Source organism: Tetrapisispora phaffii, chromosome 1 (genome assembly GCF_000236905.1).
Source record: "Tetrapisispora phaffii CBS 4417 chromosome 1, complete genome".
NCBI lineage: Eukaryota > Fungi > Ascomycota > Saccharomycetes > Saccharomycetales > Saccharomycetaceae > Tetrapisispora > Tetrapisispora phaffii.
The window spans coordinates 286,127-309,381 of record NC_016520.1 but is presented as its reverse complement, the minus strand read 5'-3'; the positions used below and the strand labels follow the sequence as shown (position 1 = coordinate 309,381).

The following is a 23,255-nucleotide window of genomic DNA, read 5'->3' as shown; positions in this document are numbered from 1 at the left end:
CTTGTAAAGCTCCAGTTTAACCTAATGTTAGTTACAGTTTACTCTGATTAATTAAATTAAGGTACATGTTATGAATATATTTAATTTTTCTTCAAATCATTTTTGACAACCTCTCAAATTTTTTTGAACAAAAGTAATAGATATCCCTGAAATACCTTTCTAACTACTTGAATGAAATGGAAATCGACAGGCATTGACGTTTAAATCCCGTAGCAGCGTGAATGTCAATGAGAATCATTTCAGGTTGCCAATACTGTAAATAGGAAAGGATAATCCAACCTCCGAAATTATTGCTAGTTGAACCAATTGGTGAATATATGCGTTCAAAAATAATGCATTTGTTGATAAAATTATATTATTATTACTATTATTATTGTTACTATTATTATTATTATTATTATTATTATTATTATTATTATTATTATTATTACAGGGTGTCAATACCACCTTGATAATGTTCTTGTTCTTTATGTAATTGTTTTTGCGATATCACTGAATCCTAAAAACGGCGAACCCAAATCACTCAATCCTGTTGAGGGTGAAGGAGATATTAATGTCTTTGTTGTTGTGTTCGAACCGATCTTTGTCGTTTCCGATCCAACAATTGGTGGAGGTTCTAAGAACCCATTATTTGCCATTTCTTGCTTTAATTGTTGCTCCATTTTCTTTATAACATAATCTGCTGTTACTTCACTAGTCACTGCTTCTTTGACAGGACTATTTATTATAATATTGTTATTACCTGGTCTATTTCCTTGGTATTTCTTGGGTGATGTTTTCGTCACAGATTTTTGAAGATTTGTCCCACCTATACAAATGTTATTATTCTTATGATTCTCCATTGATTTTTGGTTGGCAAATTTTTGACCGCATGGACAAACAATATTTCTTTCATCATGTCTTTTCCTATGTCTAATTAAATCATGATTTCTAACAAAAGATTTCTCACAACCTTCGTAATCACATGTATAAGGTCTATCCTCTAAATGTGTCTGTATATGTGACCTAACGTTATAGCGTCTCTTGAAAGACTTTTGACAACCCTGATACAAACAAACAAATGTTTTGTCGGGTAGTTCTTTAACATAAATGTCAATGGAACCCCTTGGCAGAGTAGTTGGTTTCGTTGTTATCTTCACTGGGGTATTATCGAGATTTACAACTGATCTACTCATATTTCCATCATAACCTGTAAAGCCTTTGTTGTCATCTTGCTTATGCGAAGGTGAAGGTGTTTCAAAGGTTTTAAATTGTAAATTAGAGCCGTTTGAAGGAGAAGTTCCATATATATCTGATCTAGCCGAATCGTCAACACTTTTAATATGTGATGATAATGCTAATTGGGGTGTTCTATTTCTCTGTGAAAATATATTAGTTGGTTTCATATCATTCTTAAAGTTATCATTTATATTATCTTTATTTTCAGTAAATTGTGTATTGCTATATTGTTGTTGTTTTATTGGAGTATGTTGGAATTTATATTTTTGTGGTGGTTGCACTTTAACTGGTGTATTTTGGTTCGAACCAGCAATTGTAGGTAACATATCAAGCTTTTGTGAGCCTTTAAACTTTAAATTGTTCTGTATTGCTCTAGAGTCAACTTGTATACCCAATCCCATACTCTTCATATATTCCGAATCGCTTGTATCTTCATCTGTATATTGAGGAATTGTCGAGGTTGTTGAGTAATTAGACTCTTTTTTATAATGAAGGGTATTACTCTGTCTTGAGTTATTCATGGTTGATCCATTTGTAAGATTTGGTGTATTTAATTCTTTCGAATAGTCATAATTCTGATTGCTATTTATATTTAGTAAGTCTGATTCAGTATTACTTTGAAAGCCATGCATGAAGCTTCTATTTCTCCGATTGTTTGTTGGTGATCCATTAAATGGAGTGTTTGATAACGGTGGCGAGATCATCATTGTTGTTGGATTTTGAGGAGCTGGAAATTCAAATTTACCTGATTTTGAGTTTGAAGTAATTATTATTGCATTATCATTGGAAACTCTAGTAGATCTTGGTGTATGTGCAGTGTGGGATGGACTCTTTGACGGCGAGTTAATTACTAAATTATTTGTTACCATTTGTTGCTGTGCTAAAGCATTTTGTAATTGTTCTTGTTGCTTTCTATTCTCTAGCAATTGTTGCTCCAACTGAATGTTCATTTCTTTTTGTTTATCTAAGGCCATTTTTAACTGTTCCTGTTGCTTTAACAGTTGTTGACCAATGACCATTGAATCATTACTATTCTGTTGATGTGGTTCGTAATGATTTCCAGAATCTATAGGATACTCAAAATTATTATTTGATATACTCAATTCTTTTGTGTGGTTAGCAAAACCAAATATTGCTGTACCGCTCATTCCTCTCTTGTGCTGTCTCGTATTATTATTGTATGTTGGAGCTACAGTAGTACTGGTAGATTCGTCTATTTTCAATTGATTCCAATTGAAGTCATCATCAAAATTTAAAGTAATATCATTTTGAGCATTCGTTGGGACCAAAGGTATATCTAAATCATTTAATTTTTGACTTAAAACATTATCCATATTTTCGTATGTTAAATCTAGATAATTTCTGTACGTTTCCTCCTGCTCAAGGTCATGATTTGAAAACTTTGCATTATCTTCGAGTTGCCCAGTCTTATAATGATTATCATTATTTAAAATGTCAGTGGGGTTTACATTCCATGTATTTGATTCCATATTGTTATTAATAATATAGTCTCGGAACTCAAATATATATATTATAGTTTTTAATGAATTGATCTATAGCAAATGGTATACTCTAGTAAATAGCCACGTTTTCTCTGTTAACGATTATATATCTTGAAAATGAAGGACTTGGGTGAAATTGATCTCGGTTATATTTATATTATTTTTTAACTGGGTCTATTGAAGTATTGGAAATCAATTGAAACTTATTACCATTAAATATTTTGCTTATATATTACGGATCAAAATTAAAGATGTATACATATATAAACAATTTTTTTTTTAATGACAGTGAAATATCTCTTATATGTACAAATTGACTTGAATCAATTTTCAATATTATTTCAAAATAAGCATATATTTATGATTTGCCTAAACAGGAAATATCTGTAATTACAAATTTCCTTCACACTAAGAAAAGGGTATCTGTGGCACGTGACACGATTTTTGTTTTTTCCGAATTTGATTCTAACAATAATAATAGTAAAGATAATATCGAATCATTATTTGTCTTAGGCAACATAAAATAATCTTGAAAATACTTAAGCAACTTTTAGAAATCTACTTCCCAGGCTAACTAAGAATTCAATTATAAATTGCTTTCTTAAATACATCTGTTCTGATTGAACAGTTCAATATTTTCAAGATATATGATGCATATACATATACATATCCATAAATTGTTTAATTGTGAAAAATTAGAAATAAATAAATAAATAAATAAATAAATATATGTATTTAGTGATTTAGTAATAAATAGCTCTTATTTAATTGCGCTATTCATGATATAATTGAATATTAATAATTTTGAAAAATCATAATAACCTAGTAAATATTAACAGAACTTGAGAAATAATGCCAGATTATATATAATCTTAAATCTAGGCCAACAACATCTTTCTTGGATCTTCAATATACTCTTTAACTGTTCTCAAAAATGTAACAGCCTCTCTACCGTCTAACATTCTGTGATCATAAGTTAAAGCTAAGTACATCATTGGTCTTGAAGCTATGGTACCATCAGCTAAAGTGACAGGTCTTTGTTTGACACCGTGCAGACCTAAAACAGCAGTTTGTGGAGTGTTTATGATTGGAGTACCATACAATGATCCAAACACACCACCATTTGAGATAGTAAATGTACCACCAGACATATCTTCTAAGGTTAGTTTACCGTCTCTAGCTTTTTTACTTAAACGAACAATCTCTTCTTCTATTTCCAAAACAGATAACGATTCGGCATTACGGATAACGGGAGTAACTAAACCCTTTGGTGTAGCTACTGCAATTGATATATCAGAATAATCACGGTAAACTATCTGGTCACCTTCAATAGCACCATTTACGGACGGAATGTCCTTGGCAGCTAAAGTACAAGCTTTAGAAAATAAACCCATGAAACCAAATTTAACATTCTTTGTCTTAATAATTTCATCTTTGTATAATTTTCTCATTTCCAAAATACCAGACATGTCAACTTCGTTGAATGTAGTTAAGGATGCTGCTGTGTTCTGGGATTCCTTTAATCTTTCAGCAATTCTCATTCTCATACGATTCATTTTAACTTTACGTTCATTACGAGAAAATGATGTGAATGTTTTTGGCTCAAAAACATTTTGTACTGCTTCCTGTTTCTTCGGTTTTTCTTGAGCAGGTGTCGATACAGGTTTTGATTCCGATTTTTGCACAGTTTCTGCTGGTTTCTTTTCTGGGACAGGCTCTGTTGCTTTTTCTTTGACAGGCTTACTTTCCTTTTTCACAGCATCGTTACCTTCTGGAGCAGGACCTTCTTCGATTTCAATTAAATCACCTCCTACAGTGACGGTATCTTCAGGATTTGCCAAGAATTTTTTAATTGTACCAGAAAATGGTGCATTAACTTCAACATCAATTTTATCAGTTTCGATTGTCGCGATTAGCTCATCTTGATGAACAAAATCACCTACATTTTTAGTAAATTCTTTTAAAGTACCCTCAGTCAATGATTCAGCCATTTGTGGAACCTTAACAACCGTCGAGGCAAATCTTCTATTATTAATTAACCATAACTTATTACCATTAACATAATTAGTTTGTTGTTTCCTAATATAATTACCATTGATATTATTTTCTACGTTAACATTTGAGATATATCTTCTTCCTAACACATTTGAAGAAATTTTTAAAGAAGAATGTATATTTGTTTTATTTTTTAAACTTTGTCTAACAGTTGTACTTAACAACGTCTTGGATACAGATCTAGATAACATGATTAGTATATGTTGATAGTTTTTTGTGTTGAGTAGATATTATGAACACTTTCGTTATTATAATTATATTTAAGTACAGTATCACACGTCGGTAACCATATATATATGTGTTTGTGTGTGTATATGTATTAATAGTTATAAAACAATATTAGAGCAAAGAAGGAAAACAATAAGATATATTTATCTTTATATATAGAAGTTAACCCAGTTTACCCTTTTCTAAAAATTAAGAATTAATTACAGTATATGAATTCTAACCAATTATTATTCAAAGAAAACTATGTTGTCATGTTCGATCCACTATTCGCTGTATATGATATTGTATGATTGTAGCGTTTTTCTTTCACAAACACCGAGAACGGGGGGGAATATAAGGTTGTGTGCATGACCAATAATTAAGAAATTTTTATAGAGTGGAATTTTAAAATAGTGACAGAAATCAGGGTTATCTTCATGTAACAGCTTATGGAAGAGTACGGAAGAGTTATTATATATGTATGTGTGTATCTATGTATGTGACAGTATACCGTTAAAGAGCCATTAGACCTCATGCTTGCCGCTATTACAAGACAATTGTTGATATATGGATATCATAATTATACAATATCTATTTCTATAATCCAACTTTATTTATGTTCATGTCTTAATGTTCTGTTAAGCTTGACTTGTCGTATTTAATGTTTTTTAAAGCTGTTGCAACCGCTGAAATGTCATTGTATCGAGATGCATACTGCTGAGTTCTTAAAATAAGAGCATGTGACTATTGTAAAACTTCCATTTGTCCAAGCAATATTTCTTTTCTTACTATAATATAATAGAAGGTGCTTCACTTAATGAAGTAAGGGCGGGTTAAGACATATTCTTGATCCTAGATTTATTGGTTATTGATGTGACACAAAACAAAAAAAAAACAGAAACAAAAAACGCAATATATATGTTTAGCCGCCAACTGTTTTGTTAACTTTTCTTACAAACAATTATATGTATATATAATTATATATAAGGCTCTTATTCTATTCTTTGTATGTTTTTCTTAAACAAGATGGTGTAGTGTCGAAGAGCTTTATTATATTCCACACATGTTAATGCCAGATTATTATATCCCTCACAGGTGATATATTAAGACATTTGAACTATAATTAGGTATGTATATCAAAAAAAAAAAAATAACATCAGACATTTGAATTATCAACATATTCGGATGTTATTTAATAGTGATTTCTTTTCATTTTATTTTAACATACATTGTGATTAGTTTTTTTCTGTATGAAATAAACATCATGATTGTCTTATTTGTTGCATTGTATGAGATGACCGAAAATGGATATTTCACGAAATTAAAAATTGAGAAAAAGCAGTAAATACTAATCTGGATCAAAAACAATATAAACTAAAAAATAAAAAGAAAGAAGGATGTAGCTATTGTAATGAGATGAGCACTTCATTTATATATATACAACTTAAATGAAACGTACTTAATCAATCAGAGATGATATATTAAATCCATTTGGATATTCGGATTCATTAGTATACCAAGGTTTAAGAATACTCACATTACGTTCACTTGGGAAATTAGTTTATATATTAAATAAATAAAAACTAAACCTAAAACCCAAAATTAAAACTAGAAACAAACGCAATTTGCTGTCCAATCAACAATTAATAAATAATAAATAATAAATTTAAAAAAGAATACCAGATACTCAATATCTTTCCTTTGTTTTTTAGTTATGGCAAGCAATCAAAATAGTACTATAAAGAAACAATTATCCATATCATCATCTTCAATGAAGATGGATACCGTTAGAAATCGAGTTAATGATCAATTAGATATTGCAGATGATGGTTTAGATTCTTTATCGAGGAATAATAATGATCCAGACAACAGAAGACCATTTTCTTTTTCAAATATTTTAACCAAAAAAAATAGAAATTCAAATGCAAGTATCTTATCTTCACATAATAATGATAATGTTAATTTTGTAATGGATCTAAGTGATAATTTATTACATGAATGCAGAAAATTACAATCAGAAATTGAAAGAAAGTCTAAAAAATTAAAAAGGTTGGATGAAGATAATAAAACTTTAACTAAAAATTATGAAATATTGAATTCAAAATTTAACACTACACAGAAAGATTATGAATCATTGAAAACAAATAATTGGGAATTAGAATCGAATTATGTTAACGTATCAAATGAATTAAACCAATTGAAAGATCATTTCCAAAAGCAAAAGAAAGAATTAAATAAGAATAAATCATTAGCAGAGGAAACTAATGTTAAAAATGAAGCATTATACTTAGAAAAGATAGGTTTGGAAAATAAAATAAATTCCGATACTAAAAAATATCAGTCAGAAATAAATAACTATAAAGACCGTATTAATGAAGTAAATGATATAAATAATGATTTGAATACAAAGGTATCTGAGCTACAGCACACAATAAAGGTATTGACTGTCGATATTGAGAAAAATACTATTAGAACTAGAGAATCGCCAGTAGTTGCAGAAAGTATCCATATGGATAATAATCTTATGCCAATAAGCGTGTTCAATGAAGAAGAACAGATATCTGAGGATAAGCGAAATTTTGATAGTGAATTTTCTAAAGATTTACAATATCAAACATTGAAATCAAATTTAACACATGCACATCAAATGATAGCGAAATTGAAGAAACAAATTGTAATATTGAAATCAAATAAATCAATTGAAGCCATAAATAATGAAGATTATGATGATAGTGATGATGATGGTGAAAAAGAGTTATCTTCTTCGAATTTAATAAGAAACAAAGGGATGGAAGATAAAATAGTAGATGAAGCTCATATTAAATACACTGATGATACCCCGATGAATATTGATAATATGGAATTGATTAATTTTAAAAACAACGAATACGAAGTAGAACTCACCATGATGGAAGTTCAACAATATGCTAGAAAGAATGATTGTATGATATTGACAAATACAGAATATTCAGCACTGATGAAAAAAATTGATGAAAGATCAAATATGAAGGCATTCGAAGCGAGTCCCTCTAGCGACAAGATTTACATTGATAAAATTGAGTTAGAGAACTCCTACCTTGATATTAGGAATATTAATGTTGAGAAAATTATTGAACTAGCTAATGAAAATAACTTAGCAGTGCTAAAAACAGAGGATATGGATAACTTAAAAGAAAAGATTGATAAACCAAGTCAAGACTATCTGATTGAAAAAGCTAATGAAAATAACCTAGTAGTCTTAAACCAAAAAGATTATGAATTACTAGTTGATAAAGTTAACAGTCCACCGCTGGAGTATATTGCAAATGCTGCTAAAGTACATGGATACATCTTAATTAATTCTGAGAATGTTTCTAAATCATCTACATTATCACAAAATAATGGGGAACTCTCGTTGAATACTGATTCGATTCTAATTAGTAGATCTGATTACCAAGATATGTTAAATGATTTAAACAAAAATTTGAGCAAAGAAGAAGTAATTAGCTTATGCTCCAAATACAATATAGTTCCCTTACCGGAGAAGAAATATGACGAGTTAACAAAAGGACCTAATAAAGAGACAATGTCAGAGTTTGCAAATCTGTATGGTTATATTGCTTTGCCTAGAGAGGATTATGATGTATTAAAATCGAGTGCAGAATATCCGTCAAATGATGTTCTTGAAAAGACTGCTAAAGCTAGAGGGCTATCTTTAGTGAAATTCTCCGACTATGAAGTTCTTCTAAACAAAACTAACAATCCTAGTAAGAAAGATGTTGAAGCTTACGCCGAAAAGCTAGGATTAAATGTTCTGACAAGTGAAGATTATGGAGCTCTTGTTAATAAATTTAATGATAGATCAGTTGTGGAAACTGTATCTCCTTCTTCGAAAGTATTGGCAAACAAGCAATTTTTTGAGAAAGTTATTCGTGAAGAGAATTCAAGTCAAGAAAAGATATTGAAGTCCACAAAAAAGATGGGTTTTGTCACATTATCTTCAGAGGAATATTCAAACTTGAAAAAGAATCAAAAGGATCATATAATGACTAAGACAGATATCTATAATGGTGCAAAGGATTACGATTTGACTGTATTGCCAACAGATGAATATAAAAGTTTATTAAAAAGAAAAAATACAATGAATAGTATATCCTTTGATGATATTAAGGAATATGCAGCAAACTTTGATATGAAATTAACTCCTCTTGGTGTTCAAGAGTTTGAATCACCACGAAAACTTAATCTCAATAATCCAGAGTCAGGAAGAGGTGCTTCTTTGGTGTTTAATAGCTTAAATAATTCTGCATTATCAGTCAATTCTACATCAACAGAGCACTCACTGTATTACGATGCAAATGAGAGTTTGGCGAAATCATCACAGTCATTAACTAGTCGTGATGGCATTCCATATAAGAATGTTGGTAGATTATTAAGTAAATCTAGCTTGCTTGATTTTAGCCAGATTCCGACAAAAACAAAGCTTGTTAATATGATTAATAATGTCGAGGACCATGATAATAAAAGCATAGATGACACTATATCTCTATCTGATGTATCTACAATTCATACTATAGCTTCTAAAGATGATCAGGATACAGAAGGTCTTTGTTTTGACGTTTTAAATCACCATGCGAAGTCATTGGGATATAAACTAGTACCCATTACTAGAAGTGGTGTTGAAGAAGGGGTAGTACGTACAATTGGTATTGATGATGGTTTGAACTTTGCCTCCGACATTGGAATTAATCAAGGTAAACATTTGTTCAACGATAATGAAGACAGTGATGAATCTAATTTTGGAGCATTACAAGAAGGACTAATGGATGAGAGTCAGTTGGATTCTAATCAATCATCTAATGATAAACTTCTGAAAAATGTCTCTATTTCACAAGAAGAGTTTGCTGAATATTTGATGCTTAAAACAAAATATCAACAAAATAAACAGTCTGACGTTGCAAATTCAGATTATTACAACTCTGAAATTAACTCTTCTCCTTCAATTAATGATTACAAAAGACCTAAAGAGGAAAATAACAAAGATCTTTATGATTTTGAAACATTACAAAAGTACTCAAGCGAAATTGGTATGAAACTTATCTCAGCAGATGACTACGAACTTAATATACAGAAAATTGGAGAGTTAGAAAAGGAGATTGAGACCAAAAATTCTGATCTACTAGAATTTGAGAATATATCTAAAAGTATGAACCAAATAAAGGTAGAAAATGAAACTTTAAAGAGTGATCTTGAAAAACTTCAATTAGAACGTGAAGCTCTTAATGAAGATAATAAAAGGAAAATAGAGGAAGTTGAATTATTAACCATTACACTAAGATCTTTAGAAACTGAGAAGAACGAATTAGAAAATACAGTGAATGAAGCCATAAGTTTAACTCAGGATAAGGAAAATGAAAACCAAACAACAATGAATGAAAATCTGGAGTTAATACACAAATATGAAACACTGCAAACAGAATATGATAACCTAAAATGTGAAGTTGATGTGAATTCAGAAAATAGACATCCAGAACAAAATGATAATATTGATCTTGATAAGATTCGGTATATGGCCGATGATTTAGGTATTGTAGTTTTAAGTAAAGATGATTATGCTGAGTTAATTAACACGAGTATTCAAGGTGATTTTATAAATCCTCATTCAACCATTGAAAAATCTTCTGAAAGTAGAGAACCTAATATTCTGAGCGAAGATGAGATTAGAAATCACTGCTCTAAGTTAGGACTTGTTGTGATGGATCTATCTGAATACAAGAAATTATCAGAAGGAGATCAAAAAAGCTCATCTAACTTTAATCATCTAATCTCGTCAACCTTGCCAATACCAATTCCTATTCCAAACTTGGTTGCAAATTCCAACATTGCCACTTCAATTCCCAATGTTGGTGAAATAAGTGAGAACCACTTACTTGAAAATGATAATAAATCTATCCAAAAGGATCTAGGAGATGATTTCACTGATGTTAATGAGATTTCTGAGCTCAAGCAAACTCAAAAAGAGAGTCAAGAAATTAAAAAAGATTGGTCTCCTCTTAAAGAAGAGATTATTTATTATGCTCATGAACATGGTTTAGAAGTCATAAACAATGACGATTACATGCGCTTAGTTCAGTTAGAAAGGGATAGTAACATTCTTGATATGAATGAAGAAACTCTTTCCAAAAAAGCTGCTGAAATGAATTTTATTCTAGTTAATATTGAGAAATTTAAGTCTATAGAGGCAGAACTAAACAATCCTTCTATAAGTAAAGAGTTATTATATTTGGAGGCAGAGAAGCAAGATTTGGTCGTGTTAGAAAGAAAAAAATATCTAGAAATGAATGCAAATATTAGTGATATAAGTTACTTGAGAGATGAGGAAGAGGGAAATAGTTTTGCTGAAGATGACACTCAATATATCAGTGAAGAAATTAGTCAAATAAAACAAAAAGCTAGCAGTTTTGGTTATATATGTGTACCTGGAAGCTCCTTTGTTCCTACCACTTCTTCTAAAACTCCAGATTCTGAAGATACTGTTCTGTTACCTTCTTCATACTACCAGAAATTGTTAATATCAAACAATGCTTCTCTTAGAAACTTCACAATAAATGAGCTTCAAGCGGAGCTGAAAAAACGAGGTCAAGATTCAACACATGTTTTAGGCAACCCTACTGAATTTGCTCCACCACCTCCTATTGGAGGACAAATAACTTTCCCATCTTCTGGAAACTCTTCTAATGGACATGCGAACAATATGCAGTCAAGCAATTCATACTCTCATTCTAGAAGCTCTACTATGTCCAACGCTAATAGTATGAGAGCTTTTTCGATTGCAGGTGGTGTGTCACTTGTTACAGTGGCTTCTTTTACTGAACCAAGCATTATTCCTGCAGTTACACAAACTGTTATCGGTGAATATTTGTTTAAATATTATCGTCGTTTAGGACACTTAGGTTTTGAATCTAGGCATGAAAAATATTTCTGGGTTCACCCATATACCTTGACGTTATATTGGTCAAGTACAAATCCTGTAATGGATAATGTTACTTCCAGAAAGACAAAAGGAGTTGCAATATTAGGTGTTGAAAGTATTAACGACACAAATCCATATCCAGTAGGCTTGTACCATAAAAGCATTATTGTTAAAACTGAAGGTCGTTCTATCAAAATTACTTGTCCAACTCGACAAAGACATAACGTTTGGTATAATTCTTTAAGATATTTATTACAAAGGAATTTAGAAGGTATTGATTTAAATGATGTAGCAGACGACCCAACTGATAATATCCATCCAGGTAACCTGTACCATTTGTCCAACTCTTTTAAAAACCCAAAAAGTCCTCAGTCAGAGAAAACAAGAAAGATATCCAAAAAACTCTCGTCAATAAATCTTGACCCTAATAGAGCTAGATTACCTAACACTTCATCGCCACTATTAAAAAATACTGGTTTTAATTACCCTAAATGATAGATCCAAAATTATATTAAAATGTATCAATTAAAATTGTGTATATTCTTAGAGAAACATCTCAAATGACAGTAAATAATATTTAAAATCAAATGAGTATATAAATATAAATTCTTTGACAATAATACTTATGATTATTTAATAAATAGATTGATTGCCTAAGTATCTTAATTTGGAATTAAAAAGTGATTGAATATCAATTTATGTGGATAATGACTTACCATGTCATCTTTTCTAATGCAAGGATATCAGAATGTAAATTTTTCTTTACGACATTCTTTTGATGTTTAATTGGTGACTCTGAAGATATTTGTTTAATATTTTTATCTTCTATAATGATTGAACCTGCATTCTTATAAATTTGTATATCTCTATCGTCACCATGTTTAAAACAACACCTTTTACCATATGGACAGTAGCCTAACTTCGCCCAATTTATACAAGGTTTTGTTCTAAAATTATTTGTCTTTTGTTTTAACTTCAGTTCATTTAAGCCATGAGCAAATTGACATTTATTACCATATTTACAGAAACCCTTCGTCGTGAAGGTTTCACATAATTCTGTTTTAAATAACTGTTTGTTAATATTAGTACCAGAATAATCTATAGCATTAACGCTTGCTGCTGTTGTAATGACAATTTTTATTGGTTTCTTATGAGATATATTCTCGTCATTTTTTGTTACGTTTGTTGATGATAATTTTTGTAAATTTGCACTGGTTAAAGGTAATGAATTGGTTATATTGAAATAATTTGAATTTATTTGAACCTCTAATTTCTTTAATGTAGAGACATTTTGAGAGTCAAATAAGTTGCAGTAATTAGATTTAGATACATGACTTTCATCACACTGTTGACTGAAACCCGCAGTGTCATCTATTATACTTGAAGCATCGCTTATATTCTCACTACTCTTAACTTTATTTAGCCCATCTTCATCATTCAATAAAGTCTTATAGTAATAGTCCTCTAATTCTTTCACTTGATTATTATATTCGACATTGTCAGAAAATAACGACGATGTCACTGTACTAGCAGCACTAGTATTAGCATCGGCATTAAGAATATTCTTCTCGTAATATTGTTCGAATCTCTGATCCATTATGTCAAATTAACTATTTGATTGTTCGTATCAATCCTCCTCGATACAATCATACAAGTCTAACAAAAGAAAACATACGATGCAAGATATTTCACTAGTACCTTTATAAGCATATACATATATATACGTGTATGCCAATGCATTTAAATTTCTTATCAAGACTATATAAAACACAAAATAATAGTTACTGCACCCTATTCCTAATGACAAAGGCACACAACAGCTTTCAGTCGGATCTTATAAGGCCATCGAACTTCATAATTTCACTTGTGCACATTAAAATCTTCAAAGATTAGTATAATAACTCTATTGCCAATAAAGAATCACGGCAGCCACCGCTCTCTCTTTCCATCAAATCGACCACACCAGTGACTCTTGTGGTTCTAATCAATGTGAAGGATTTCAAGCCCGGAAGCATCTTGAAGATTAGCTTTTACACCTTAACAATTTCCTAAAAACTTAATCCACCACGTACGATATCATCATTACCAATGAGGGTTTCGTCTAAACGCAGCGAAACCATCTATCTCGTTTGCGTTCTTTGGGTATTTCAAAATGATATTAATAATATCAATTTCCATGATTGATGGTCTACAGAATGAAAAAAGCTTCAGTGTAAAATGGGTGCAAATGGAGTAGTTAATTAAGGTTTTAAAGAAATTGGATAGGTGTTTTCTGCTGATGGGTGTATAAGATTGATTGTTTATAGTATCGTTTTTTAATTATTAATGTATATATATATATGTGTGTGTATATATATATGTTCACTTGTTTATATATAAGCGTGTACGGATGTGGGTTTTTTGTTCTAAATCAATGACTTCGAGTTTGCAAATAGATCTGCAAAGAGGTCGTTTGGTTTTTGTGGGGTGGTAGTGCTTGTAGTTGTAGTTGTAGTTGTGTTCAATGTTGTTTCTGTGGTGGTGTTATCTGTTAACTTGTTATCTGTTTGGAAATCTCCGAACTCGTCGTCGTCCTCGTCGTCCTCGTCGTCAACTTCTATGCTATTCTTAACAATAGCAGGACTTGTCGTGGTGGTGGATCCTACTACAGGCGAATCGAAATCCATGTCTAGCAGATCTGGGATTTCTTCTGGTTGTGCTGGTTTAGATCGTGTCGAAATATGTTCTTCCTTGCTGTGTTTTCTTTCGGATTCTGTTTGTTTTATTTTCTCTCTTAGTTTCTCTCTTCTTTGCTTTCTTTGTTCTTCAATGTACGATAGTCTACGTGCCCTACCTGCTGTATTCGATGAAGATCCATCTGGACTATCGTCCAAGCCAGTGAATGTGTCTTCAGGCACTTCGAACTCGACGGAATCCATGGCATTCGCATTGTAGTCGCTCATACCGTACTGGTTTGTGCTGGAGGCAGTGTAACTGCCTCTCCCTCCTCCAATGATGCTGCTGCCACCGTTATAGTTGTAATTTGAAGACGTGGAGCCCGAGGCACTGACTTTCATCTCGTTTTTCTTCTTAATGATTCTTTGTTGGTCCAAGTACGTTCTATCGTCCATTAGGTTGATGACCTGCTCGCACTTCTTCTTAATGCTTCTTTCATGTGTTTCCATTTTCCCGTCATTAGAAAACTCAATGCTGTAGTTCAAAACCTTGTCGAATAGGATCTGTTTGTGGGTGGACAAACAGTTCAAAATCTGATTCAACTCTTCACCATCCTCGACGTGCAACATCAAAAACTCCAAGACGACTAAACACTTCAAGATAACACGCCATTCTGCGCCGTAGTTGACGTACTCTTTCCTTGCCTTTTCGTAAAGATTTTTCGGTTTCTTAGCAATATGGTCGATGATCCTCTTCAGAATGTACTCCGTCATAAGAAACAAAGGCACCTGGTACTTGTTTCTTATAACTTTCTCTAGATGCTTAGTAGTGGGGCCCCACGAGTCTGTGTTTGTGGCTCTTCTAATATCGATCTGGTATGGCTCATATTGAACGAGCATGTTCTGCATGAACCTACCTGCATTTCTGACATCGTGAATGCCTAGATTCTGAATCTTCTTCGAAAGAGAGTCCATTGCGTACGTGTATCCTTGTAACTGTTTCGATCAATACAGCCCTGACAAACCTATGTAAGTGAGCTATACGAGTTTATATATATGTATATATATGTATACGTATTAACAAGTCGCAAGTGGCTCATTGACATATTTTTATGTCAAGGGCCTCTTACATAATTTTTTATCGGGCTACTTAACAGCCTTCGCGTTACCCTGTCCGGGCTGCTCTTGAAACTTTTGTGAGGATTGCTATTTTTTTTTGAGAAATACTCGTCACGTGTGATGCACGTGATGTATAAATATATTATATTATAAGGAGTGAGTATCTAAATATATAATATTACTTGAACTATAATTCACCGGACTTGGCGACCATGATTCTAGCTCTGGTGGCACCAGATGGGGAACCTAAGGCTTCAATCTTCTTGACAATATCGAAGCCGGACTCGACTTCACCGAAGACGACGTGCTTACCGTCCAACCATGGGCATGGAACAGTGGTGATGAAGAATTGGGAACCGTTGGTACCTGGACCGGCGTTGGCCATGGATAACAAACCTGGTTTTTCGTGCTTCTTGACGAAGTTTTCGTCTGGGAACTTGCCACCGTAGATGGACTTACCACCAGTACCGTTACCGGCAGTGAAATCACCACCTTGCAGCATGAAGTCCGGAATGACTCTGTGGAATGGAGAACCGGCATAACCGAAACCCTTTTCACCAGTACATAAAGCTCTGAAATTTTCAGCTGTTTTTGGGGTTACGTCATTGTATAATTTGAAAACAATTTGACCTAATGGTTGACCATCGGCTTCAACATCGAAAAAGACCTTAGACATAGTGATAGATATATATTAATTGAATAAAGTAGATTGGGGATATGCGAAGAATGTGAGAGATGAACTGATAAGAGAGAGAGGGTACATGACATGTAAAGAACGAGAACCATGCTCTTATATATGTACTTATATATAGCAATTGTATCGATGGTATCGATTGACCGCCGAGACCCCCTTTGCTCAAGGTTCTGGCTGGCATTTGAGGTGGCAAATTTTTGTGTTCGCACCGTTGGTGGTGTGTCTGTGCCGCGGGGCCCCTCTGTCAATTCGACAATTGCTTTTTTTTTCAATTTCTGGCTCTCGAAAAGCGCTACTTCTAGAACAAAAGAAACGGGCTGTGTGCGTGTGTCTGTGCGTGTCTGTGTTGTTTTTGTGGCTTCCACTGTGTGTATAACGAACTGGAAAGCAAAAAAAATGATGAAGACGTCATAGCATGCACTGGCGGACGGGGGTACAGTGCGGCAGGGTAAGCGTGGCAGGGCACGTCTTCGTTGGACGTGATCATGTGTTAGCCTGGGTAACCTGCGTTCTTTCCTTTTCTTTTGTTTCCCATCTCCGTCGGATCTGTTTGTCTGTCCGTCTCAAGTGATAAACCCAGATCGCACAATCAGCCATTAATGTCATCTCAACGTAGCCAAGACCGGAACTTTCCATCTCGCACTGTTTCCTGATATTAGTCATATGTTAACGTACAGTGAGCAACTCTGTATAAATATACGTCTTTTGTAGATAAGGAAATGAAACTGCATTGCTATAGATACCTATATATATATGTTTAAGTAGCTCAAATACACAATCGCTTTAGCATGGCTAGAAAAACTGCTGGTGTTCTGGGGGCTACTGGCTCCGTCGGTCAAAGATTCATCTTACTACTAAACAACCATCCGGACTTCGAGTTGAAGTTCTTAGGTGCCTCTCCAAGGTCTGCAGGAAAGAAATATATCGACGCTGTCAATTGGAAACAAACTGACCTGCTGCCATCTTTCGCAGAGGATATCGTTGTCTCCGAATGTAATCCAGATGATTTCAAAGGTTGTGATATCGTTTTCTCAGGTTTAGATGCAGACTATGCTGGCCCAATTGAGAAGGCTTTTGTCGAAGCAGGTTTCGCTGTCGTCTCAAACGCTAAGAACTACAGAAGAGAAAAAGACGTGCCATTGATCGTACCAATTGTGAACGTCGATCATTTAGATATCGTCGCCAAGAAAATTGAAGATGCGAAGGCAAACAATAATGAGAAACCAGGTTTCATCGTATGTATCTCTAACTGTTCCACAGCAGGTTTAGTTGCTCCGTTGAAACCACTAGTAGAACAATTCGGTCCTATCGACGCTTTGACGACAACCACAATGCAAGCTATCTCCGGTGCTGGTTTCTCTCCAGGTGTACCAAGTATTGATATCCTAGATAACGTCATCCCTCATATCGGAGGTGAAGAAGATAAGATTGAATGGGAAACCAAGAAAATCTTGGGCACTTTAGCAAATGAAAGGACTCATGTCAATCTATTATCAGACGAAGAAATTAAAGTATCAGCACAATGTAATAGAGTCGCTGTCTCAGATGGCCATACAGAATGCATCTCTTTAAGATTCAAAAATAGACCAGCTCCATCAGTGGACCAAGTCAAGGACTGTCTAAGAGATTACGTCTGTGACGCTTATAAATTAGGTTGTCATTCAGCTCCAAAACAAACTATTCACGTCTTGGAACAAAACGATAGACCGCAACCAAGATTGGACAGGAACAGAGATGCTGGTTACGGTGTCTCCGTCGGAAGAGTCAGAGAAGATCCCCTATTGGATTTCAAAATGGTTGTTCTATCTCACAACACCGTTATCGGTGCCGCTGGTGCAGGTATCTTGATTGCAGAAATCTTACTCGCAAAGAACTTGATCTAATTTCACAATCATTCATTAGTACGCAATTCATGGAATTATATCATGAATCAAATACCACAATTCTGGTGCTTTTCTACACTCTGATGCCTTTACATATTCCATGCTTATAGGTAGTAAAATAATATATATTTATTTATCAGTTTATTGTTAGTCATCTAAATTACGATAATTGCGTCTTTTAAGAAATTTCTGAAAAAAAAACCAGCAGCATCCAATTTTCAGTCTTATTTTAAAACATCCATAAATTAACCATAACATCTTCTTGACTCGAATGCTTATAAGAATCTCAAACGTGCGAATCACTCACCGGGCGATTAAAACGTACAGGAATGTTTAATGGATCTGACATTACTGCTACTAGATGAAGATTCCTTGCATGATCATGTCTTTGAGCGTTATATCGAATTGAACTCGAATTCAGAAACATTGAAACAGGATCTGGGTATTTTGAATAGATCGGAAACTACACTCACGATCGATATTGAACCATATATTGGTTTGGATGATACCAGTCGTTCAAACGGCAATTCTAAGAATGATAGAACCAAGAAGAGAGATAAAAATAGGTCGAAGAAAAAGGAGAGTGCTTTCAATAACGATTTTTATTCGTTGAATATAGAACAATCACTCACTAGTTTGAACTCATCAAAGGATAATAACAATTCAACAACTGGTTATGTTTTATGGTCAACAACACCTTTTTTTTTGAGATGGCTATTGTATCATCCAACAGCATCAGTTTTCAGAAATGGAGGTGATCTAGAAGTCATTGCTATGGATTCACAAATTGAAGCTCTCAAATTACCTCACCATTCAATAGTTGATTCTAAACTGAAAGTACCTCCAATAATCAATTACGATAATAGTAATAGAGAAGGCTTCGATTGTAGTATAATTGAGTTAGGTTCAGGGGTATCCGGAATGACTGCAGTCGTGTTGAGTAATTTTGTTAACGACTATATAGCTACAGATCAGAAGGGAATTATAAGCAAGTTAAAACAAAACATAAGCGAGAACCTTGTGCAGATAAGTAAAAAGGAATGTGTGTCTAGAAGTATGGATATCGGAAGTGAAATCGTTCTTGAACAAAATTCAGAGACGGAGGCCCATAAGAAGCCTGTTGTCAACCTAGAAGTTATGCCAATCGATTGGGAAACTTTTGACATATCTAAACCTGCACTGCTTCCTATGGATTTCATTAGAATATCCCAAAGTTCCAATGTTGTTACAATAATTGCAATGGATGTGATTTATAATGAATACTTGATCGACTATTTTTTGAAAACCTTAATTCAACTAATCGATTTTTTTAAGAAGAAAAATATTCAAACACACTGCCTTATTGGTATTCATTTGAGATCACAAGATATTATAACTGAATTTCTAGAAAAAGCTATAATAGAAAACGATTTAAAAGTCTTTTCATTAACGAATGATTACTTAAATTCTTCCAGATTTTCTTTTTATTATATATAATAAAAATTTACTAAATGGTTTATATTTTGAAACTAAGTAATCAATATATATTGAAATTTTAATTATGTAATTATGCTATTCATAACTCTTAAAAGTTAAAAGAGGAGTTGCTTTATTTGCCGCTGCGTTTTTGAATTTATCAATCAGATTTTTATGTCTTTAAAAAATTTATTCAGAAATTTTCAGTGTTCTCTGCACTTCATTGTTTAATTCATCTATATCTTCCCACTCTCCTTCATTCTCTCCTCCTTCATTATCATCTTGTTTTTGGATATCCATGCTTTGAGTAATAAATTGAGTTAAATAGAATGGGCGGGCCTTGTCTTCCATTTCTTCACCATCGTCATCATCATCATCTAGATAAGATATATATTCCTCAGGAACTAGACCAGTATGTGTTCTGTCATAATTTTCTGCTACTAACCAACCTTGCCCATGTTTGTAACTTATGAATATTATGTCACCTTCTTGTAATTCTAGTTCATTTTCATTCTCAGGTTCAAAGGCATACAATGCGATAGCTTTGCAATTTATAATATGTGTTTCTGGTAATATAAAACTTTGTCTCCTGTCATCGAGATCTTCATCTCCTTTTATGCCATCTGCCTCACTGTGCATGTACCCTTCTTCATTCTCATCATAACTATTATCCTCAAAATATCCGTAATGCAAAGGATTGGACTTATCATATGCAAAATCTTTTATTGATATAAATCCAACACCTGTGTCAGCACCAGCAAGATATGATATCTCCTCTATATGCTCATCTTGACTGGTCTCCTGTTTCATGTGATTATTCTCTATGACTCCTATCTTAGACATGCGTATATTATATTAGATTCGATGCTTCTATATTTAATCTTAATTGTTCACAAAAATAAGAAATACAATTGATATTGGAAAAAGTTAGCACGGTAAATAAACGGATATATATGATCTCACTATATTTGAATAATCTCTATATTCAACTGTCACTCAACAATAAAAAAGGAATGATCCTTAATTCACTTTTATACAATATATATTCTTTTTTTAAATACGTTAAAACTGAAACATTCTTCTTATTTAAACGTTTCAAATATGTAAATTTTCTTTTTTTACAATTTCAATTTTATAAAGCCTTCTCTCTTTGAAATTTAATCGGTTACAGTTGTGACAAGCTCATCGCAAGACATTGCAACTATTTTTATCTTTTTAACGATTACTATATGATATTCTTATGAGAAATATTTAAGTCAACCATCTTTTGAAATAATGTGTGATATATTTTGGTTTAGAATTTTAAAATTGGCTGACAAGAAGAATAAGCGACTGACTTTGGGAAAAGGATTGTTTCTTTCTTGCCAATTTTAAGAATAAAATGACTACTTCACATAGACCACAATTAGAAGCAAGAAGTGGTGCTAAGAGTGCTGCCTATGTACCTACTAGTATTCAGCATGCTAGTTTGTTGCCTGGACATCTTGATATAAAATATAGAAATACAAAGCCTTTCGATAAGGAATTGAGAAAGTCAGACACAAAGGAGTCAAGGGATCAGTTTGAATTAGAAAATACTGAAAGAGGTGATCAGGAGAAGGTCTTAAAAGAAGTAGATATCTCTGAGAATGAGTTGGGTAGTTCTGAAGATGATTTAGATGATGAAGAAACTTTGGAAAATGAACTAAGGGCGCTGAAAAAGGACAAGGTAAAAGGAGATGATACTTCCGATACAGCAAAAACATCAATAGACTTAAAGGATAAAAATAATGATAGCGATACAAAGACACCTAAAAAATCATGGAGAAATTCAACAACTTTCAATAGAAACAAAGGGAAAGTTAAGAAATCCCAACACGATCAAAGCGCTTCTTCTAAATATGTAAATGATTTAACGAAATCTGATTATCATCAGGAGTTTTTGAAGAAATTTATAAAGTGAATATTACCATATATATTTGAAGGAAATATCTTGAGAAGCTAGGGTATAGATAAAAAGTTTGTTATAGAGGTTTTTTCCTCTAAAACTGAGGATTAGCTCATCATTCTGAAAACCACCTAACAATTTGACAATGCATGGCGTCATATATTTCCTAGTCCTCTGACTTACAATAAATACGACGGTACATTGGTGATGTATAACAAGAACCAGTCCTATGAGCAGCCTACTTAGGTAAGAATTCTGATTTGGGAGACATTTCTCCAATTAGAATTCTTATATCTTAAGTTAATAATTTAGAATAAAATTAGTTATAATATATTGGCTTAATATGATTATTTTTTGATTAATGTATAATGTACTGCCTCCTTTTCTTTCGAGATAAATCTCTTCCTTTTGTTTTATTTGAAATATGTATAGGTGAATGGCATTTAACATTTAGCTCTCCATTATCTTAAATACACTAAATCGCTATTCAAATCTAAATGAACAACTAACATTAAAGGATATAGAGGGGAAGAAATATTAAATGAAGGGAATCTTAATTTTAGGTTTGTTAGATGAACATAACTTCATTCAATTGTTGTCAAATTATGACTATCATGTTTTAAAGAGACTAGATTTATCATTTCTTAAATAGACGTCGTAAACTGATAGAGCATGCTCCATGAATAAATAAGCTGACATCAAATTAAAAATATAATAAAAAGTCAGCTGAATATTGTATTTCTACTGGCCTATGAAAATTTTAAGAAGTCACTACAAAATAGTGAACACGTATAAAACCATCAATTCAGTAATCGTCTAGCAGAATCGATAATGCATAGTCAGAGGCTTCATCCGGAGTCTGATTTCAACAGTCTTTTCATCGAGCTAAAGTGAACTAACTATTAAATAGAAGTTTCCAGAAATAGCATTACAATCTTTATGAGTAGGCGTTAAATATATATTTGTAATAAGTTACAAGAGTGTCAGAATTAATGTAGTGCATGTGACAGAACTAAGTATTTATGACACTTTGAGTTCAGAACTGCTCAATAATTAAATTCATTGCTTTAATATATTAATAGTTGTTAAAGTATATACTAGATATTTAGATTAATCTCTCTGGTCTCTTGGACCTGGATCAATGAATTGTTAACTATTGATTACCGGGGTTATATATACATATGTTGGAAATGTCACTGGACGTATAAGTGAATATACGATACCAGATATTGCTCAATAGTGTTATTCATTGCTTTAATATATTAAAATGTGGTTAAATTATATACTATATAATTAGATTAATCTCTCTGGTCTGTTGGACCTGGATCAATGAATTATTTACTATTGATTACCGGGGTTTATATATACATCATATTTCAATCTACCGTTCTGTCCAACGAGACGACATCGTCGAGTTGAACACGTATGGCAGATTTATGGTCCTACAGTACTATTTATGCATTAGGAATTTTGCTATTACATTCTTGCAGGCACTATTGTTTCAGGTTTACAACAATAATCTACCTAAAGAGGTAATATCTGGTATCGTATAGTCACTTATACGACCAGTCTCATTTGTGGAGTAACAA

The 23,255-nt window shown here is 32.7% G+C and overlaps 10 protein-coding genes across 10 annotated transcripts; 4 read left to right on the top strand and 6 right to left on the bottom strand.

Annotated features, from left to right (window-relative positions):
- Positions 1-467: 467 nt before the first annotated feature.
- Positions 468-2,708, bottom strand: TPHA0A01540 (C2H2-type zinc finger protein; the record flags this gene model as incomplete). The annotated part of the gene is made up of 1 exon (XM_003683623.1): positions 468-2,708. One exon carries the CDS (start codon positions 2,706-2,708, stop codon positions 468-470), a length of 2,241 nt encoding a protein of 746 aa, XP_003683671.1.
- An 890-nt stretch (positions 2,709-3,598) lies between these two features.
- KGD2 (dihydrolipoyl transsuccinylase) lies at positions 3,599-4,966 on the bottom strand (the record flags this gene model as incomplete). The annotated part of the gene is made up of 1 exon (XM_003683622.1): positions 3,599-4,966. The coding sequence occupies one exon, from the start codon at positions 4,964-4,966 to the stop codon at positions 3,599-3,601; it is 1,368 nt and encodes a 455-aa protein (XP_003683670.1).
- Positions 4,967-6,696: 1,730 nt separating this feature from the next.
- NUM1 (Num1p) lies at positions 6,697-12,429 on the top strand (the record flags this gene model as incomplete). Its single annotated transcript, XM_003683621.1, has 1 exon — positions 6,697-12,429. One exon carries the CDS (start codon positions 6,697-6,699, stop codon positions 12,427-12,429), a length of 5,733 nt encoding a protein of 1,910 aa, XP_003683669.1.
- A 217-nt stretch (positions 12,430-12,646) lies between these two features.
- CTH1 (putative mRNA-binding protein CTH1) lies at positions 12,647-13,531 on the bottom strand (the record flags this gene model as incomplete). The annotated part of the gene is made up of 1 exon (XM_003683620.1): positions 12,647-13,531. The coding sequence occupies one exon, from the start codon at positions 13,529-13,531 to the stop codon at positions 12,647-12,649; it is 885 nt and encodes a 294-aa protein (XP_003683668.1).
- An 808-nt stretch (positions 13,532-14,339) lies between these two features.
- ENT5 (Ent5p) lies at positions 14,340-15,563 on the bottom strand (the record flags this gene model as incomplete). Its single annotated transcript, XM_003683619.1, has 1 exon — positions 14,340-15,563. The coding sequence occupies one exon, from the start codon at positions 15,561-15,563 to the stop codon at positions 14,340-14,342; it is 1,224 nt and encodes a 407-aa protein (XP_003683667.1).
- A 331-nt stretch (positions 15,564-15,894) lies between these two features.
- CPR1 (peptidylprolyl isomerase CPR1) lies at positions 15,895-16,383 on the bottom strand (the record flags this gene model as incomplete). The annotated part of the gene is made up of 1 exon (XM_003683618.1): positions 15,895-16,383. The coding sequence occupies one exon, from the start codon at positions 16,381-16,383 to the stop codon at positions 15,895-15,897; it is 489 nt and encodes a 162-aa protein (XP_003683666.1).
- Positions 16,384-17,189: 806 nt separating this feature from the next.
- On the top strand, positions 17,190-18,284 carry HOM2 (aspartate-semialdehyde dehydrogenase; the record flags this gene model as incomplete). The annotated part of the gene is made up of 1 exon (XM_003683617.1): positions 17,190-18,284. One exon carries the CDS (start codon positions 17,190-17,192, stop codon positions 18,282-18,284), a length of 1,095 nt encoding a protein of 364 aa, XP_003683665.1.
- A 336-nt stretch (positions 18,285-18,620) lies between these two features.
- RKM5 (S-adenosylmethionine-dependent methyltransferase) lies at positions 18,621-19,760 on the top strand (the record flags this gene model as incomplete). Its single annotated transcript, XM_003683616.1, has 1 exon — positions 18,621-19,760. One exon carries the CDS (start codon positions 18,621-18,623, stop codon positions 19,758-19,760), a length of 1,140 nt encoding a protein of 379 aa, XP_003683664.1.
- Positions 19,761-19,928: 168 nt separating this feature from the next.
- NBP2 (adaptor protein NBP2) lies at positions 19,929-20,582 on the bottom strand (the record flags this gene model as incomplete). The annotated part of the gene is made up of 1 exon (XM_003683615.1): positions 19,929-20,582. The coding sequence occupies one exon, from the start codon at positions 20,580-20,582 to the stop codon at positions 19,929-19,931; it is 654 nt and encodes a 217-aa protein (XP_003683663.1).
- Positions 20,583-21,120: 538 nt separating this feature from the next.
- On the top strand, positions 21,121-21,681 carry CWC15 (U2-type spliceosomal complex subunit CWC15; the record flags this gene model as incomplete). Its single annotated transcript, XM_003683614.1, has 1 exon — positions 21,121-21,681. One exon carries the CDS (start codon positions 21,121-21,123, stop codon positions 21,679-21,681), a length of 561 nt encoding a protein of 186 aa, XP_003683662.1.
- Positions 21,682-23,255: the final 1,574 nt, after the last annotated feature.